This window comes from Exophiala oligosperma (genome assembly GCF_000835515.1).
Source record: "Exophiala oligosperma strain CBS 72588 unplaced genomic scaffold supercont1.4, whole genome shotgun sequence".
In the NCBI taxonomy this organism is placed as follows: Eukaryota; Fungi; Ascomycota; class Eurotiomycetes; order Chaetothyriales; family Herpotrichiellaceae; genus Exophiala; species Exophiala oligosperma.
Window position 1 is genome coordinate 3,678,231 of NW_015622821.1, and position 18,966 is coordinate 3,697,196.

The window sequence follows — 18,966 nt, forward strand, 5'->3', positions numbered from 1 at the left end:
TCGCTCGGTCTTGAGTGGTTATCATCATTCTTCGATGCCTGTGCAGGGAGGTGCTTGGTCGATGCCGTCAACATCCACTGGTACGGCTCGGCGGTCGACACGTCGGATTTCCAGGCGTTCGTGTCTAATGCCTCGGCACTGGCAACAGAAAACGGCGTAGGAACTCTCTGGATTACAGAGTTACGCGGTAACGGAGGTATTGACCAGCAATTGCAGTTTTTGGAAACGGTCTTGCCGTGGCTCGACGGCAACGACGACGTGTCCGGCTATGCCTGGTTCATGTGTGCCGCGGGGGACGGTAACTTGGTGAGCAGTAGTGGCGTTGTCTCTGCTTTGGGCCAACTGTACGGATGATGGCTGAACTCTCGGGCACGAGAAGCCCCGAATTACGACAGCAGCTGTCGTTGTCTCACTCGGGCTGAAACGGCAGGTCGGGAAGGACCAATGAAGCTCATGCCTCGAGTCCTGTTGCCACGAGGAGAGCTCTAGAACTATTCTAGGACGAATTTATTCCTATGCGGCGGAAGAAGAGAACAAGGATCGCTGTCAAATCATCATCACTCAGAAAATTGTCGAGGAGCGTCGGGGCTCCACGTGGATCAAGTGTCACTGTACGAGCAGTGCGCCATCTGAAAGCTAGCTCTAGCTGATGTAAATAAGTAGACTGTGATAGATCTCGGATGAGAAGATTTGATTGAACAATACCAGAATTCATCTCCTTGCGAAAGGAAACAGATGATGGTTGGACTGAGTGGACCTCGGCTGACATGCCGCCGGAATGTTGTTTTTGCCGCAGTCTCGCGTGAAGCTTGAAGGGACTCCTTTTCTCCATCCCTCGACAGCCTCAACTTCATTGTCCCTTTATCATCCTCCTTGTGGCCTTCTAGAACAACCCCGAATTCCACTACTCCCTTCCAGCCGCGTCTCACGCCAATCAGAGACTGTCTTTATCCTGTTGGTGGAGATGCCGTACCAGGTTCCTGTGAAGACTGCACCGGTTCACAACCTTCTCCGATCCGTCCCTCCTCGAGCGCGATACCTCCACGAGTACCGATGATGTTCTACCGAGCCCGACGACGCTTCTTGGCCGGCTCCTCTACCCTCGTTTCTCCCTCATCCTCCTTCTCCTCGCGCTCTTTTCGCTTCCTATGATCCGGAGTACCAAAATCATTGTTGAGGCCTTGCATATCCATTAGATCGTGGACTGCGTATGGAGATCCACTTATGTGCTGCGGATCCGCTTGCCCTTCTTGAAGGAGAACGGATAATGTGTCCTTGGTTTCAAATTCGACCCTTTTACGAAAGGTTCCTTGGTGGTCGATGAACGACCGATCGCCGACCGACCCAGGAAGCCCATGGCCGTTCACGATAAATCTCGCCGCCCGTTCAGACAACTGTTCCAGCAGCACCTCGAGCTCGGGACTATTTCGAGGCAAACGACAGAAGATATGGCCCGATCCAGAATACTTCCCCTTAATCTTCTTCGGCTTTGACTCGAGTTCGAAGTAGAAACGCGTCGCAACGAGGCAACGCGCGACGACATCGACATCCTCCGACCGACAGAACTGTTCCCGAGCCTTTGTTGCCAGCTCGTGCATCCTGCCTGTATCATCCAAGTCGACCTCTCTGTCCAGTTCAACGTCGAATCGGAAGTACCGCCCATCTAACTCTGCCCGTCGTCCATTCTTAAACGCTTGGGCGATTTTTTGGCCGTTGATTAATTCCATGAAGGCTCTGTACGATCGTGGCAGAAAGCCCTCTCTCCAGATCGCACGCAGTCTGCTGGGGTGCGACGTTGGTACGTGTGATCCTGAGGACCCGGTGCCGAGGGAGACGACCACATTGGGCCTTCGGATCGGTGGCCACACCACAGGGATTTCCCACAGAGGGAGGTCGACGGGATTGTTCCTCCACAGAGCTCCGTCTTGGAAGGTTCCTACCCCCGGGATGCGCTTTGCTGGAAAGTACCTTGTGGCCGTGTGAGCTACCGAAAACTTTGAGAGGGTTGGACGGCAACATACCACGGTGCCGCAGATCCGCTCATTGCTCTTGCATGCGATTTCAGTCGTCTTTCCATACTCAACGAGGCGTGACAGAAGGAAATAGAAAATGGTCACTTACATCTCCCACAGACGAATCCTTTTCCGCCCATCTTGCGACCGGACAATGCGATAACCTGTTCATCCGTCAGAGATCGCTCTCACGTTGCCAGTTCGGGGATCAAAGTACCACAGTCCTGCGGCCTGGACCCTGTCCCGTTATAGTTGGTGAAGAGGCAAGAGTCTGTTTCCAGAACCGTGGTCACCGGTATTCCCACTTTCGCGCCGATAGCGGTTGCATGCGAGTAATCCAAGATGCCCATCTCGCTGCCGAAAACTTCCTTCAGTGCACCTTCCAGATGATGAGCTGGGTACAGACCGTCGGCCAAGTACGACACAAGAAATTGGACGATATGCGACAGGACCGGAATGCGAGACATGACGGGTACGTGAGAAATCCAGCGCGGTCTGAATGCCCTTTTCGCCAAAGATTCGAAAAGATTCGCACAATCGTCCACCGTCCATCCACTGATGAACAATGCGAGGACGATAAGGCCGCCTGATGAGCGTCAGCGACGGCCCGTGTAACGGATGGCGTCCACCTACCGGAACTGGTGCCGAATGCAATCTCGAAATGATCCTGAACTGGGATCGGTAGACCCAACCTGTCCTGCAGGGTTTGCAAGAACAGCAGTGGCACGACTCCCTTGATACCACCCCCGTCGATGGTCAATACATTGACCCCGGCGGTATCAGGCTTTAATTTTACCGTCACCTCTCGAAGTGCCATGTCACAGAGAAAACAGCGCCGAACGCCGAACGTCCACCGATCATTCTCATCTTCCTGTCCGAATACTCGCACGCAGTTTTCACAGACCGCATGGCCGCAGGGCCAATTGTTCTCTGGCGTGCGACGCAAGCAGGCGAAACAGAGGTCGTCGCTTCGCACCCGCTTCCAGCGAAGCTTAAACCTCTTGAGGTTGTTGTAATGGATCGTCTTGGACGGCGTACCGGCGCCGCGTATAAAGTCCTCGAAATATTTTTGCAGCTGCTCCGAGATGGCTTGGACGAAACCCGACGGAAGAAGCAAGTTTATGGAGCCGTCGTACACAAGCACACCGCTCCTGCCCGCTCGATAGCAGGCGTCTTTATACAGGGTCTGAAACACATCTCCAGGGTTAAACGCCACGCGGCCGTCAGATTAAGCCTGCCACGTGCTGAAAAGAGCTTGGACTTACCATGCATACCGGGAGGGTAATGATCCAGCAGGAGGCTCGACGCAATTATTGGCACCGCGAAGTCCATCAGCTCTTGAGGCGATTTGATGTGCTTCAGGAAGTTAGACAGATGTGTGCCCAAGTCCGGCGCGACAGGATTTGGCAAGCGCGACGCTCTCACGAAATCGAATGGCTCCCTGGTGGTTCTGCCAAAGTGGTCACTCGCATATTTGAAGAATGCCGCCAGGTGCCTCCCAGAGAAAAGCGTCCTTGCTTCGACCTTGAGCCTTCGACCTTGATTCAGCACCCGGATCAAGTATTCCGCCAGACGCCGGTAGCAGTGCCCTCCCTGGGGTACGGTTACCACTTCGAGAGCTGACACCATCTCCAGGGGGTTTTTGGTGGTCTCCTTTCTCAGTTCGCCCAGGAGGACATCCCCGGCCTCCTTGTCCCTTTCGGCGCCAGGGTCTGTGGCTTCCATCACCACGACCATCCGTGGATACGTTGTCTTCGGTAGTGTCGTGGGCTTGCCATTCTCGAGCCACGACGCGAGTCGACGTACCACGGGGCCAAATCCGCCGATGTCGGTGGAAAAGAAGCAAAAGACGTCGGCAAAAGCACCCAAGAGACGGGAATAGAGATGATCGGCGGCATCTTCTAAAGCTAGATCCTGGACGCCTCCCCGGATGCGAGGAAGCGGCAACTGTCTTGTCTCGTGGCATTGGGCCGAGGACCTTTTTTTCAGGCCCCGGTACGGAAGGTCACCATCCGCTAAAAGCACGGGCACGTCCTGGAACACATCGGGATTTCCTAGTTGGAGATGCACTGCGCCGCCTCGTTTCCCTCTGCCTGCCGACTTCTGCCTGTTCTCGTCTACACCGAGCGATCGAAGGGCCGACGATTTGGCGGTATGACCGATGAAGACCAACAGGCTGGGCTGCTGAAGGTCAGGACTGGGAGTGTCGTTGACAAGCGTTTGAAGCCGATCCGAGATGCACAAGACGACTTCGTTTCGTTCGATGCGGAGGGTGAGCCAATCGCTGTGATGACAGCGTGCCATCATGAAAGCCCAAATGCTACTGCGAGTCACAGTATCGAGGATGTGAGGTGCACAAGACGGGATGCTTTTAAGACATCACGAGTAATCGTCATCCTGTGAGAAGAGCTCAATCCAGATCCTTGAGCAGCGAGCGAGGGAAGGAACGAGACAAATGGTAGAGACTCGAACGGGCTCCAAGCGCGGCCCTTAGGGAACCAATTTTGATCTGGCATGAATCTGGTTTACGTTTTGGGCTCCTGACAAGATCCCTCTAGGGTGATTAACGTTTCTCACCGTCTATTTCTTCTTGGGATCCAGGCTGAATCGTCTCTCCTTGAGAAACTGCGCAGGTGGAATACGGTGGAGAGTGGTCGTCATGGTCATGACAGGAATTTCGAAGGGCAGGACAGACAAATCCTCCATCAGCAGGATGCCTTCCAGTGACCAACCTCATCATATGAATCGGCAACCTGTCGAGCTTGAAGATCCGAGATCTACCCCCAATCTGAAGAGATACTCCGAGCCACCCGCGTTCAGGCACAGATGTGCCCTTTGCCGCAAGCTTCGGTCTTCAGCTTACCAGAGAAATCATCCCATCGCCCCGGGAGAAGAACCGATCCCGGGGGTCTGTTCACGGCCAGGATGCAGCGCCCAGAAACGAGCATGGTCTCCAACGAAGAAGCCTCCACTGGTGATGGTCCTGGAATTGCACTGTTACGTCTACGAGAACCATCTCCCCGATCACTCCACAGGACCACCTCTCACGGTCGAGCTCCCTGCGGCAGAGCAGGCCCGGCGAGAGGAGCTCCTCCGTGGTGATTATGGAGTGTTGACCCGGACGCCAACGTACCCAAACACGTTTGAAGGGCAGCAACAAGCTCCATGGGTCAATCGCATGACTAAACCGACTTTTATACCTCGCTAAACTAGGAGATTTTGTCATGGATCAACATCGCGTCTGTGTCCACATCATCGCGGATACTGTACCAGGCATCACGGAATGCTTCTCGCATGATGTTCTACCTTGGAGGATGACTCCATCTGAAGATCATGTTCACTGATGGAATTGGCAGTGGAACCGCCGGCCGGTTATCTTTGGTGGAATGTATTGCAGGGTTGGCACCGGATTATGTTTGATGAGATTCATATATTGTTCACATCTATACCAGACAATTCTAGTCACACCATTAGGAACTCATGGGACGGCTAGGTCCTTCTGCGATTTCGTTCCCGTGGCTGAGATCATGCTGCCAGGACACCAGGTCCATTGACCACTGCCAAGCGTAAAATATGGGCCACCTTCTAGCTCCTTAGGTTCAGGCGGCGACGACCATGAAAAGAATACTCGCTGGGTATCTTGGACTGTGATCACTTTCACAAACTGCGGCACGGCACTGTTCGTAGTCGACCAAGGTTTGGCCGAGTTTTCCACGCGCCCTTTTCGGCTGACCATTGCCCGATGCAAGGTGGCGTGACTGGATGTGACCAGAACTGCAGTCGAATGGCAGCGATGAGCGGCGTTCCGTGGCAGTGCAACAATCTAGCGCGAGCTAAACCCTCAAACGTTGAGCATGCGTTGGAGTATTCGTGCGCACAACTATCTCCTGGTCCTTTTGGAGCCCCAAAAGGTAGTCGGGGCCAGAAGTTGAAGGAGGGTGGGGGAATTAAGCATTGTGGCGTTGCCCTCAAAGCTTAGTTATCCACTGGGTCCCTTGGATTGGTGTGGTGTCTTCAGTGAACCCTGGTCGATTTTTCAAATGAAAGTCGCAATCAGCAGCACAACTAACCGGACCTGGTCACCCAGAGCGAACAGAATGGAGGCTCTTCGCGGTGTTTTTACCATTTCTTGCAACTCGGGTCGACCGGGTCATGTCGATCAATGATCCCCTGACGTTGTTAGCCGCCATCTGTCGCCAGCCCCATCAGTCCACGACTTGGCCCTCAACCCATTTCGACTCCGGCCGATTGCTGGACGACAGCTCTGTATCCAAAGTGCAGATGGCGTTAAAGCAAACTATCAGTACCCTGTCAGTATAACCAAATATAGATTGCGGGTCTATTCTCTGGGCGGCAGATCAATGATGGCTCAGAATGCGGGACTCCTCAGGACAATGGCAAGATCGTAGAGATTTCCAGGAATAACGCCAGTCATCTTGATGTCTATGGGACTACGTTTAGATTCAGCTCCTCCGGGAGCCCAGACTCCACGAGATTCAACTTGTTCTGCTTTGTGTTGAAGGGGAATCTTTTGTCCCTCGGGCTGGGAGTTCCAAAGGATGGTGGGTCCGGCAACGAAGTGTTGTGGAGGGAAACTTTCATTCCTCTCCCCTTTGCTGAAGCTCTGTTCTGGTTGTGGCCCTGCGCGTTTTGGCTACGCCTCGATCTCGCTCTTGGCCTTGGCTTTGCTCCAGCATTTCCCTTCCCTCCAACGTGCTCAAAATCCTTCAGGGATAGTATCTCGGCTTGCGGATTGGTTGACTTCTGAACGAGATTTAGTGCCTGTCGTCCACGGTAGATCAGGTCAATGGGCTCCTTACAAGATCTTCGATGCTACATGGCAACGATCCTCCATTGGGCGTCTGAAAAAAAGTCACTTGCCCGCTGTCGGGATTACGAAGACATGCCGTGAACTCAAACCCGCATAGCTGCCAGAGTTCAAATGTTTTGTTAAGCCAGCCTCGCTTTCTCTTTCGTCGCTGTGTCGTTCTCTCCTTTCTGGTTTGTTCTGCCTTTTGCTTTGCCATCTTTTTTTAGGGTCGTCCATGACTGGTTGGAAGCGTGCATGACGATGGCCATTTTATATTTCGCAGTACGGCAGCAGACGAGGAGCCCGTTGTGGCTCCTTCCCGTCACGGTCGCCCTCGAGGCCATTCTATTCATAGACGCTGCCTTTTGAGGATCCTGTTCGGGACTCCTCCCTATAAAGGTTGCGGTAGACAATGTCCGCCCTCCCAATACTGTACTCATTCTCCCAATGACCTGTCTAACGATGCTACTACGCACTGCCACCCAGCTTTCTATCTTTGTCGCTCTTGCCATCCCCCTGGGGAGGGCCTCTGCAGACACATTTCAAAATGACATCGGGACCATCACACCAACGGCCAGTATGTCGAGGAACTTTGTCTGGACGAACACTTCCAGCGCACCACCAGAGGCCACCGTTGAGATTCAGTTTGACGGCCTGGTCGGCTCCGGCGTCATAAACTTGACCAGCAACTATGGTTTTACAGTCGTCAATCTGACCGCCGCCAGCACCTCTGCCACCTCTTGCACTGCTTCAAATCCATTCGCAGCCAATGTCACTTCTGGAGCGACTGTTCCTCCCTCTCACACTGACGGCATCCCCGTCACCAATCCCCCTTCGACGAGTGCGACTGTGGTTCCGTCTAGCGGACCTTTTACGTCGCCGTCGTTACCATCTACCACGGGTGACTCGCCTCTTGGCCCAAGCCAGAGCACGAGCATAAGCACTTCTGCCACTACCACGTCGGCCTTCATCGGCCTCTTCACCGGCGTTGGAACGCGATCGAGAGTACCCCTGGCGGCCATGCTGACATGGATTCTCGTGGCCCTAATCCCGACTTTTGTATGTTGGAGCGACGACTTTTGACGGCAGAAGTATCGACGACGAACTCTCCTCTGCACTCCCTTCGTTGCCGGCAACTGGAAGGGGTCTTAGATAGTTTAGGTAGCCTATCCTAGAATATATACCTTTCGATACGCAAATGGTGTGGCATCTCACAAAGCACAAGTGGAACGTTTGGTATTCATAGATCTCCTCGATGTTAATCTTCATGCATGAGATATATATGAGTACGGTCTGTTTCCCTCTAATTGACCCAGTCATGTAACCGAGCCGCATCAAAATTGGATGCTCTTCAAGCCCTCTCCTTCGTCGGCTCGTGGAGTATTTCCCAAAGGTTCAGGTGATGGACTTTGGGATCTCCAAAAATTGGGACCGTCCGCGATCACCTCTTGCGGACCGATCTCGTCAGCGTGAGAGGCCACCCCTTCAATCGCACTGATGTATGTTGGAGGACCAGCTGTTACTTCGCCGGCATCGTCGTTCTTCTTCCCGCTTTCCCTCCAACGGAACCATTGAGGTAGACGGATGATGATGCCACAGCCGCACAACATCGTGCTGCCGTTCAATGATTTTGTATTTGCCGACAAGAAGGGGTTTGTCGAAGTGTGATGCTGTCTGTGTACGACAACAAAATGGCGGAGGACAATGCGGACGGAAAGCTGGAGTGCTGTTACTCCTGATACGGCGGCAATGTCAAAAGATTGTGTACGAAGATAGAATTGGTGCCAGAGAGTCACTTGAACAATTCGACCTCCGATATATATAGATCGTGTGAATTACCATCAGGGAGCCGAATCGAGCTCCAGGATCCTCTTCAGGTATCTATCGCCAGATTGCCTACTTTAGCCGTGGAACATAAAGACGAGCAGCTTACCTATCTGTCCTTTAACGATTGATCATATAGCATTCTCGGCCAAGAGCATTTCACCAAATCTTCTTGAATCATCTGCTTCCTACTCCAACAAACCAACATGGACAAAGAACCGCCGGACTCGCCCAGCATTTCTAACTACGACGACGACCTGTCTATGGAGGCATTGCTCAGAAGAATAGACGACTTCCAGAGGAGGGAGGAATTAATCACGATCGAGAGGTTGGAGAAAGAAATATCGACGTTACGATGTCAGATTTCATGCCACCAGAGAAACTTGCGCGTCACCTTGGATTTGCTGCAAGAGGCATTTGATGCAGCCGTCCTCATCAAGACGGCTCTCCAGGCATGTGATGAGGAGGAGGAAATGGCGAATGCAGATTGGCTGGCTTTCTGGGGAATCCATATTGAGACGCGGTCCGCTCTAGAGTATCGACCGATGGAGTGGCCTCAGGAATGGATCTAGCTACGATAGAGCGTCGAAACTAGCTTCAGAGGTTCCCGATGCACAGAGACCAGCGAGAAGTGTCAGCTTCAAATGTACCCTCTGCCTTCCAAAATCCAGCGCGCTGCACACGATCAGATCTTGGTTCAATGACGATATGATTTCCACAGTCTAAGCTTAAATAATTCATTAACACTTTTGGGCTTCTACACTTTCTACTTTTTAAACGACATTCTCAAAATGCTTTGAAGTTGGTGAATTTATTGGCCTGCCGATCCTACAAAATGCGCTGAGACGGTAACTCCTTAAACGTACCCGAATGCAAAACTACCATGCAAATATGGATACACGCCTGCGCCATTCTCAAGTGTCCTACGTTTCGACTGCGGAGCCCTCAGATCTGGCCTGTCCCTCGTGATTAGAATTTCGATCCCTGATCTGACTCTCCACCGTTCTCTTAAAGATCAAAGACCACTGTCTATGATGTTCAATATATTTCTTCATAGTGTCCATAGAAGCCTTCACCCTGTTCTCATGGTCAGTTACAAAGTATCGGGTTCATCGGAAAGATTGTACCAATCTTGAAACTCCGAGAAATGAATTTCCAGTTGATTGCATTGCGTCTGCAGAGATTCGATGTGATCGCTCCGGGTGTGGAGGGAGGTCACTCCCTGCTTGATCTCCTCCAACGTGGCTGCAAACTCGGCAGGCATCTTTAGTGAACTGATATCTGGTTCTGGAGCCGATTGTGTAAACGTAGTATCGGCGCACATGTGCGGACAGATGCCCGTATTGTCCTGTTGAAATAGGAAAGCGATGGATGATTGTTAGGGTAGGTAGTTAGTGGTGTCCTGGACATATCTGTTGGTGATAGACTGTTTGTAGAAGAGAAGTTGAAGCGCGTCTTCGCACGACATTCCGCCGGTGGCGTTTTAGGTATTTTACTGAAAGGCCATCAAAGTATAGTACAAAGGTGGGGTTAACTGCGTATGTCACTCCCTTAAATGTCATTTCCTCATGCAAATTCACCCAACCAACACCCAGTGGGAAATATACCTTTTAAGGTATACTTTACTATACCCAGCCCATCGCGAACCGTGGGCGGCGATTGCCCTTCGACCTCCAAATGATAAACGGCGGCGCTTGTCGTGGGGCCGGAACGGTCCCTCCAGAAGATGGTGCAAACTCCCTTCGTACCGAAGGGTCCAAGCCGGGCTCCTGCAATAGAGATTTCGCAGCAGACAGTGCGACGGCAGGGATCTCCGAGCCCGTTTAGATCCCCACCAGCTCGGTAGAGAGTCCTGAGGGGCAGATCATTTCCATCCCTGCGCTCACAGCCCCAAGCCTGGCTCAATGCACCTAACAACAGACCTGCCCACGGCCGAGCGACTCTCGTTGCGCAAGGAGATTGTCATTCTGCGGTTGAAGTTGACCGCAGGCCACAACAACATGGTGTCTCCACTCCTAGCTATTTATGAACCGAGAAGGGCGACGCTTCTATTTCAAGATTTAGGACAGTGTGCGCTCATTGTGAACTAATTTTAGCCCTTTGTCGCTGCCGTCGCCGTTGTCGCCGCCGATATTGCCGTTGGATGAAGAGGAACTTGGTATTTTCTACTTTAAAAGGAGCCGCGTTAGACGGTAAAGTCTAACGAATAACGGCCGCTCAAAACGTTCGATAAAAAATATGACTTCTCAAACAAGCGAAAGGGATAGCGCAGGACTAGACGCCGTCAGAGTACGTGTTACCCGGTATCTTCCATTCGAACTCTTATTGATCTTGTAGGTCACTCCTAGCACTGCTGGAGGGCGGCTCATGCCGACTGGTCCTGTCCCGGTGGATGTCAATAACCTGAATGCTACTTGGACACGTCTCCAGTTCGTCAACCAGCAGTATGCCGGGTTTCAAAGAGAGTCATGCGATATCCAGCGCACTCTGTGGACCAACATCCACACGTTGCTGGGCCAGAAGATCGCTTTGGAGAAGTCGTGGCGGGATATCAATACGGCATACAACTCCAAGGCCGACGAGCTGACCGAAATGGCCCAAAACAGCGTCGTTTTGCAGGAAGAGCTCTAAATCGCCCAAGATGAGATCGAGTCTGCTCGGTGCCAGGCCGAAGAGTCTAAAGGCCGGAACCGGCATCTGGCCGAGCAGCAGAGGTTCTTGCAACATGACGTGGATCAGGCCCGTCAGAGGATCCACGCCTTGGAAAATGGTGTTGCCGTGCACGGAAGTACGACCGGCGCTGCGGACCATGCGAAGGGCGCGGCGATTCACGAACTGGACTCGAGCGAAAACGGAATGACCACTGTGAGGACACTAGAGCTTCAGGCCCGGATAAAGGAAATGGAACAAGACTACGAACATATGGTGGGACGCTACAAGGACGAACTATCCGGCCTCGAAGCACGTCTGTCGGTGGCAGATCAGAAATTGAAGCAGTTTGAACAGACCACCGACAGAACCCGGACGATGGATTTAGTCATTTCACCTGCCGTCAAAAGGGAACCACTGTCTTCAGGCATCGATGAAAACGTCAAAATGGAAGATAACGAGATCACTGGGCGAGGACGTCGAAGGCAGCCAAAGAGAGCTCGAAAGGGGCGGAAGCTAGAGCCCCAAAATCCAGACATGAGGATGGTATGCCACTGAATGGCCTGGGAGAAGAGAGAAGGGAGAATTGGGGGATCTGATTTGTTTACGCTCTTTTGTTACTAATACGCATCGTCTTTAGTTCCCTTTTCGTGTTCAGAGCAAAGACCGATTCATACGGTCTTTGGCAGAAAGTTAATGGTATCGGTTTAACCTGGCTGCCTATGAGAGCTTCAGGACATTGTAAGGTGGCGGACCATCATCATTCCGGCAGCGGTCCCCTTGACAGATTTAGCGCAGGGTTCGGTAGAATCTTTCATGCTTTCACTTTGGTGCCTATCAACACTAGGACAACCTCCTTCGACTCGTCTAGAGGGAGCCCGTCCTGGTCCCCTTTCTTGCCAATCTATTTCCGAACCCAAAGCTTAGCGTGGCTGACGATCCGTTAAAAAAAGAAAAAGGCAAAACACCAATAGCTCCCAATTCCAGGCTTTAGTAGAGTATATCTACAAGGACCGTCGCCGAAAGCCATCATTATCACAACAAGTCGAGTCCTCGAAAGGGCAACATAACCTCCATGCCATCATGAACATGCCACGTCCACGCAATATCCACAGCCCGTCCCAACCGAATCAACCTCCGGTGCCGAGTCCGATGGATGCATTGATCGACAACAACCAAGGCTCATCCGTGGCGCTCGAAGCATCTAGGTCTCGACTGGAGGCCTCCAAACGCGCCATACGCCCTACTCCATTGCAAAGAATTGAGCAACTCACCGGGGAGAAGACAGCACTGCAAAAAGAGCTTGCCAAATGTCAGAGACAGGAGAGCGCCAATCGAGCATTTAAAGAAGAGATGAGGATGGTTTTAGACCGACTCCAGCAGGCGGTATTTGAGTGGAGAAGAGCCCAGAGGGAAATTGATGCCGATTTCAACGTGAGCTTGCAGCAAGGCGTGGACACCGCTAGCATTAAGGTTAGCATCCAGAGTCGTGACGTATGACCTCGAATGGCGGACGCCACTCGCTACGAAATTACAATCTTCGTGCAGAGTAGCTACAGTATTATGGCCTCAGAAGGTTCCTCAATTGATTACCGACATACGCCCTTCTATCCCTTTGAATTCAGTGGTCTTATTCCGACGTGCGGCATTCCCAAGTTACATCTGTTTCAGACTCCCCTCTCACTGCCCTGCAGTATAACACACTTCGTCACTTCTCACAGCATGACACGGTATAGTACAAAGTGGATGCGCGAAACTTTGAAATTTCGGAGGGTCGAAGATGTCATCGCCATCCTGAGGCCTAAAGGCACACCGTAGCAATCAGTAGAACTGATGGAGACCCTAAGGCAACCTATCTCAGCGGCAAATACTGCAGGAAAATGGAGAAAGACATCGTGGTTGTTCCGCGGCCTCGGGGGTGTAGAGGGGTCCTTCAATCCAGAGTCTGATCGTTCTATTGGCGTGGAAAGTGTTGAGTCGCCGAATCGGGGAAAGACTAGGTTGGAAGTAAGAAGATGGTGGCTTTTAGATTTGGGTAGTCTCCTAACTTGTTCTTTACACCTCCCGTGAAATATTCAGCATTGATTCTCCTATCACCTCCTCACCCGTTCGTCCTTGGTAAACGCCGTCCCACGTCGCCACACGCAGCGAAGCTCAGGAGGTAGAAGAATATCCCCGTGCGAATCGCGAGAATCGCAACGTCGATGACATAGCAGAGGGCTCGACATGCGGCATGTGCAAAGAAAAGGATCACGAGGAATTGGCTGAATCTCATGTCCGGTGCTCAACACAGGCTTTCTCTCGAACCTCTCTACTACGGAAGAGCTGCCACCGCAGATGTGAGGTGACGAAATAAGACACGAGTTTGGATGGACCATCGAGGGAACCTCGACACCTGCTACGGCTGTGTGGTCGCGATTGCATCGTCCCTCCCAACTAAGCGGCCCAATTCGGACCTCAGGCATCGAATGTCATGGCGCGTCGGAGCCCATTTCGGCTCCTAAACTCGAGAGTGGCGGGCAACAAGGGCACCCAAACAGTGTGCCAATAGGTAATGGCCGAGACGCGCAAGAGAAGTCCAATTCGAACGCTTCCCAAGCTGCGTCCTATATATGATCGCTGTCCACGGACTCTCACTTCTAACTGCCTTTCTAGATGTTGGTCCGTCTAGAGCCTCAATATCGGCGTCCGAGTGGTGTACGTTGTACACGGAAAACCAGTCTAAATTCTTTTTCTCTCAGAGATATTTACGTTGCACATCTCGGCCCTGGGCCAAGTTTGTAGCTGAACATGGCGACAGTGAGCGACACTCCCTCCGAATCTGTTGCTGGTGAGAAGAATAATGCGACGCGACAAGCCCATGGCCTGGCAACGCCAGAACAGACCCCAGAACCTGACACTGCCCGTCTGAAGGAAGACGAGAAGAGGCGTCAGGCTGCAAATCAAGCCACCACGGACCAAGGACAAGGGGCAAGTACTGGGAGCCCGCCGTCTTCTGGAGAAGGGGCAGGTGGTGCCACGGAAGGGAACAATGGTGCGACCCAGGAGCAGATTGATGCCGTGGAGAGAGTGATGAAATGCTTGCAGACGGATTACCAACACATCCTCGGTATCCTAGACAAGAACCTAAGTACAGAGGACGTGATGGCGGCCTTCAAGAAGCTTGGGTGCTTAACGCATGAAAAATATAACAAGGTGAATCATGCCGCGGAGGCATTTCACAGTCAGTATGACCTCTTGAATTTTCCCCCGACGTTGGAAAACTTCAAACTGACATGGCACGCCTCCCCGGGACGCAGGAGTCAACGATGCGGCAAAGCACCTCGGAATCAACGAAGCTGCTATAGCGACGATGAGAGATTGGGATGGCGTAGAGGACAATCTCACCCTGCCAGCAAATGACACAAGCCACGTGAGCTCCGGTGAGGCGCCATCGAACGGACAAGACACGGACATGGGAGGCTCCGATCAGCCCACGATCCCACAAATGACCGATGCTCACCGTCATGCGTTCGATGTCTCTTGGGGGCTGCTGCAAGTCCTCTCGGACAACCCCGATGACGAGAAAGTTATCAACGGCCTGCAAGAGGTGAACCGAAAGATATTGGAAATCAACGCGGCGAATGGCTTCCCCAACTCAGAACGATTCGTGATCGATTTCAAGGTCTATTAAGGGGTGTTCAAGAAGGCACTTCCTCTCCTCGAGCAATGGAAGCAAACCTCCGATGAAAAAGCTCAGGCGGAGCTTGAGACGATGAACCAGTGGCTCGAAAAATTCATCAAGGAGCGCGGTTACCCTGCAGGTTGGAAAATCAACATACCAGAGGCGCCGACGCAGTCCATCCCAAAGCCGCCCGTGCAGTCAACTGCCTCAACAGCAACCCGAACTCGGTCGGAGAGGTTGCCGAAACCCCTAGCCTTCAACGAAAAGGATGGATATATCCTCCAAGAAGGGATAAAGAAAGAATTGTACGGTTATGTGAAGGCGGGGTACGGACATCGAGTCCTACTTCGACAGGATAGACAAAACGGGTACGACATCTTCGAGTTCGTCAGGGCGAGCAAATTCGGAAAAAACTTTGTCGAGAGGAACCAGAACGTGTTGAGCGGGACAGAGATCAAGGCCGGAACCAAAGCCTCATTACGGGGAATAAGCTGGAAGCAGGTGTCCATTTTTGGGGTCGCTCCCGTCAGAACCGACTTCGACGACGAGGCGATGTTAATGGCTTGGGTGGCATTTCCTCAGAGCGAACCAACCTGGTACTGGCGCTCATATCTGGGGGAAGAATTTGGAATCGACGCGGTGGACGAAAAGTTGAACACCTTTAGGAGGAAGGCAGGGCAGCTCCCTCGAGCCGTCATAGATGAGGACGAAGCGGAAGAAAGTGACGATGATGAGGAAGGAGAAGACAAAGCAACCAGATTGCGATATCTAAGAGAGGAAATGAAAAGGTTGGAACAGGGAACTGCGAGAAGCAGACGTTCGTCGAGCGCGAAAAGGTCAAAACCGCGGCGACGAGCCCGATAGGGAGGCGCGGAGGGACGAAAGCTGGGACGAACCTGAATAATCGGTGAAAATGGACCACCTTCATCGAAATTTCGACGGGTGACGACCTCCATTCTCTGGGCCACTCGGAGAGTGGGTGACGGGTTGTTAGACTGACCGTCGGTGCGCCAGTCGCTCTTTTCACCGCCGACACTGCTTCCAGACAACCCATCTCCTGGTTGTCTGTTTTTCAGCTTGCTTGTCAGTGCCCGGCTGGCACCGACTACCAACAGAGGGGCCGACGACAATAGGCTCTGATTCGCAAGCATACGCTCTTTTGGTTTATTGGTTGAATCCGCTCTCTTGATGAGTCCCTTTGTCAAAGGCAGCTGATATTTGTCATTCCTTCGCCTTCATAGACTTCCAATAGATACAGGTAGTGATGAATATATTCCGTTCGCTTCAAGTCGTCCGCACGTACATCAGAGGTGAAGGTGGTCGTGATAGGGCTTTTCGGGCGCGTCTGGTGCGCGAAACCGAGATCTCGGGGTAGGATCGTGATTGCCGGGGACAGAGGAGAAATCTTCGAGGGCGGAATCTTGAGGTTCAGCTTGAGTGACAGGCCCACAAACACTCGATGGACAACATGGTGAGCAGGTGTCAGAGCGCGCACTTGCTCTTAGCACGGGGGCTATGCGCTGGGGCCGCCACACCGTCAGATGGGCTCGTTAGACGCTTGGGCAACGAAAAAGGAATGGTGTCGACGGCGCAGGAATCCGCCGTAGTTGGCTGATGCGATGCATAACTCAACAGCGTCCTTCGTCAACCCTCCACGATCGACCGTGTCTGCTCTCGCGCTCAGTGTGGTATGGGACCAAAATGGGACTCTGATCATGCTATGAATAGCAGTCTCTGGAAGGGCTATTTCAGCATGAGACTCCACCAAGCGCCAGGGTTTGGAGCGGGGCCCATTATGGAAGCCTCCCCTTTGAATTATCAACTTCGTCGAAGTTGATAAAAGACGGTTAACTATTATACGCTTTTCGGGGGGGAATGAAGGCCCCAAGTTCTGAACTGCATTCTTTGTGTCTTTCTTCTGTTTACGAGCAGACGCCTCACCTTCGTTCTTCCCACCCGAGCCGAAACTGCGTATCTGCTGATTCACGAGGCGAACGAAGCCGCCTACACCCCGTGGACGCCTCGTTATCTCCTGACTCCTCGACCTTTTACGCTAGCTAACATCCTGAATTCTATGGCCCTAAAAATCCAAATCGGCACTCTGCCGCAGGCCAACCACCCTTCGTTAGATCTATCCTTTAGCCTCGATGATGTGAGTCCGCCTGTCGCCATGTTGTCCAATTACGCTGACCGTGGGTATCGTCAAGTTCCATTCATACCTTCTCCTGTGGGTGGAATCTAACCCTAGCCACCATGATACGATACTATCCGTGCTACAAAGTGTGCTCGCCCAAGATCGTGCTCCCAATGACGGCCACGAGCAACCGCGAAATTACGACGCGGATGAACATTCCAGCGCTAAACCTCATGGCCAATTCGCCCATGGACATCCCATCCCCCTAACGAGCGTGCCAACTCTGCCACCAAAAGATTCAGAGGTGGTGGAGTCGATAGTAGTTGATGGCTATTGTGGCCACGGTGAAGTGAAAGAATCTAAGACGGTGCTGAATGGGGCCCAGCGACTGTCGGATCAAGATCAACTCCCAGTGATTCTGAGCTGGGGACCACCGACAGATGTCACGGCAAAAAGCTCGGATTTCAAACGGCCAAGGGAAAAGACATTGCCGAAAACGGTGGGCTCCCGTCTCAAAGAGCCCAAGTCAAACCGAGTGGCGAGCCACGACGGCCTTCTGACTGCAGATATGCTGCAAACCATCGACCGCATAGGGGGGATCCAGGTGCTGGAAGGATTGAAAGACACCATCGCCGAGTTGACTGTTCGGGCGCAGCAGGATAAACAAAATTTCAACGAACAATGCAGTCAAAGCATTCCGAAGCATTTGACAGATCAACCCGAGTCGATACGGAAATTATGGCTCCTAAAAGAAGAACTTATCCTCACCGAGACGAATGAGCAGATATATCGACTTCGGAAAAGATTAACTCTGGCGGAGTTCTCTCATGCATACGACGCGTGTGCCTTGCGATATATGGATGTGAAGAGCAATCCTCAGCGCCCGCGGTCGAGACCGGGGCAACGGGCACCTAAGACGTCAACTGGTCGTGACGCTCGCAATTCGCAGCATAAACGAGCAGCCATGGATCATTTCGTGAACATTCTATTCCCCAGCGCGTTACCGAGCAGCAAGGCGAAGAGGGCGGCGCGGAAAGGAGGTATGGTGACTAGATACGCGGCCGCCAGGAAGATTCAGAACTGGAGGGCGACGGGACAGCCGTGGGCCAACATCATCACGCGCTTTGGTAAAGGAATGCTTCTGCTGATACCCGACGAAGTGTCGGACGCATAGTAAGTTCTCCCACACGAAGATGGCCCTTTCGAATCAGGCGTCCTATGCTAAAGCAAAATGAAACAGTTTGCGAACCATGTCAAAAGCCACTCTATCAGCTTTTCTGGATCGTGTAGAGTTACGAGTGGCAGGCCTGACAAATTGGTTGCAGACATTGACATCCTTGGTCGATTCTATCTGCATCAACCATGCTCTACCTCACCATTAGCTCTCGGAAGAATACCCTTCGTGGCTCATCGAATGCGAAAGGACGGATGCACAAGTCTGGAAGGCCGACCCAGACCTACCGTCCGCTTTTTGCGATGGAGACGCAGCGTCTTGGAGTCCTTTGAAGCAATCATGCGATGTTGACCAGCAGTATGCCGAATCTGGTTTTGTTGTCGACTCACCCATGGATGCGATGGAGCTGGGCCTATACACAGGCGAGTCATCTTCGCAATTCGCTCTGGCCCCCCACGAAACCGTTTGGGAGGCCCCTTACACCACCTTCCTGTCACATCTTGCTGGAGAGACAGATCGGTCGCCCGACCTCTGTTCCGCCTTCGTGTCCAGGCATGATGGCTTCCCACTACCTCCAAGTGAAGGGACAGACAGTTTGGGCGTGGACATCGACGCACTCCTGGCCATGTCTCCCATGGTGCCGTCGCTGGTCATAGATGCACCCAGCACTGATGCATCACATCAAGCATCCACATCGAC

General features: G+C 52.5%; 7 protein-coding genes across 8 annotated transcripts; 5 read left to right on the top strand and 2 right to left on the bottom strand.

Moving 5' to 3' along the window:
* The first annotated feature begins 842 nt into the window (after nucleotides 1–842).
* PV06_05399 (uncharacterized protein) lies at nucleotides 843–5,698 on the top strand. Its single transcript, XM_016406397.1, has one exon. It carries the CDS (start codon nucleotides 4,672–4,674, stop codon nucleotides 5,218–5,220), a length of 549 nt encoding a protein of 182 aa, XP_016264603.1. The 5' UTR covers nucleotides 843–4,671; the 3' UTR covers nucleotides 5,221–5,698.
* A 1,301-nt stretch (nucleotides 5,699–6,999) lies between these two features.
* PV06_05400 lies at nucleotides 7,000–8,037 on the top strand. Of its 2 annotated transcripts, XM_016406399.1 has the most exons (2): nucleotides 7,000–7,236; nucleotides 7,309–8,037. In XM_016406399.1, the coding sequence occupies exon 2, from the start codon at nucleotides 7,402–7,404 to the stop codon at nucleotides 7,903–7,905; it is 504 nt and encodes a 167-aa protein (XP_016264605.1). In that variant the 5' UTR covers nucleotides 7,000–7,236; nucleotides 7,309–7,401; the 3' UTR covers nucleotides 7,906–8,037. The 2 variants fall into 2 exon arrangements, with proteins under 2 accessions (XP_016264605.1, XP_016264604.1); XM_016406398.1 differs by having other exon boundaries at nucleotides 7,000–8,037.
* A 119-nt stretch (nucleotides 8,038–8,156) lies between these two features.
* On the bottom strand, nucleotides 8,157–8,432 carry PV06_05401 (uncharacterized protein; the record flags this gene model as incomplete). The annotated part of the gene is made up of 1 exon (XM_016406400.1): nucleotides 8,157–8,432. One exon carries the CDS (start codon nucleotides 8,430–8,432, stop codon nucleotides 8,157–8,159), a length of 276 nt encoding a protein of 91 aa, XP_016264606.1.
* Nucleotides 8,433–9,569: 1,137 nt separating this feature from the next.
* Nucleotides 9,570–10,067, bottom strand: PV06_05402 (uncharacterized protein; the record flags this gene model as incomplete). The annotated part of the gene is made up of 2 exons (XM_016406401.1): nucleotides 9,774–10,067; nucleotides 9,570–9,723 (listed from the first exon to the last, which is right to left on the bottom strand). The coding sequence occupies exons 1-2, from the start codon at nucleotides 9,968–9,970 to the stop codon at nucleotides 9,570–9,572; spliced, it is 351 nt and encodes a 116-aa protein (XP_016264607.1). The 5' UTR covers nucleotides 9,971–10,067.
* An 817-nt stretch (nucleotides 10,068–10,884) lies between these two features.
* PV06_05403 (uncharacterized protein) lies at nucleotides 10,885–12,899 on the top strand (the record flags this gene model as incomplete). The annotated part of the gene is made up of 4 exons (XM_016406402.1): nucleotides 10,885–10,935; nucleotides 10,984–11,256; nucleotides 11,314–11,841; nucleotides 12,283–12,899. 4 exons carry the CDS (start codon nucleotides 10,885–10,887, stop codon nucleotides 12,793–12,795), a joined length of 1,365 nt encoding a protein of 454 aa, XP_016264608.1. The 3' UTR covers nucleotides 12,796–12,899.
* A 1,186-nt stretch (nucleotides 12,900–14,085) lies between these two features.
* Nucleotides 14,086–14,968, top strand: PV06_05404 (uncharacterized protein; the record flags this gene model as incomplete). Its single annotated transcript, XM_016406403.1, has 2 exons — nucleotides 14,086–14,518; nucleotides 14,595–14,968. 2 exons carry the CDS (start codon nucleotides 14,086–14,088, stop codon nucleotides 14,966–14,968), a joined length of 807 nt encoding a protein of 268 aa, XP_016264609.1.
* An 81-nt stretch (nucleotides 14,969–15,049) lies between these two features.
* PV06_05405 (uncharacterized protein) lies at nucleotides 15,050–15,823 on the top strand (the record flags this gene model as incomplete). Its single annotated transcript, XM_016406404.1, has 1 exon — nucleotides 15,050–15,823. One exon carries the CDS (start codon nucleotides 15,050–15,052, stop codon nucleotides 15,821–15,823), a length of 774 nt encoding a protein of 257 aa, XP_016264610.1.
* Between the last annotated feature and the right edge of the window lie 3,143 nt (nucleotides 15,824–18,966).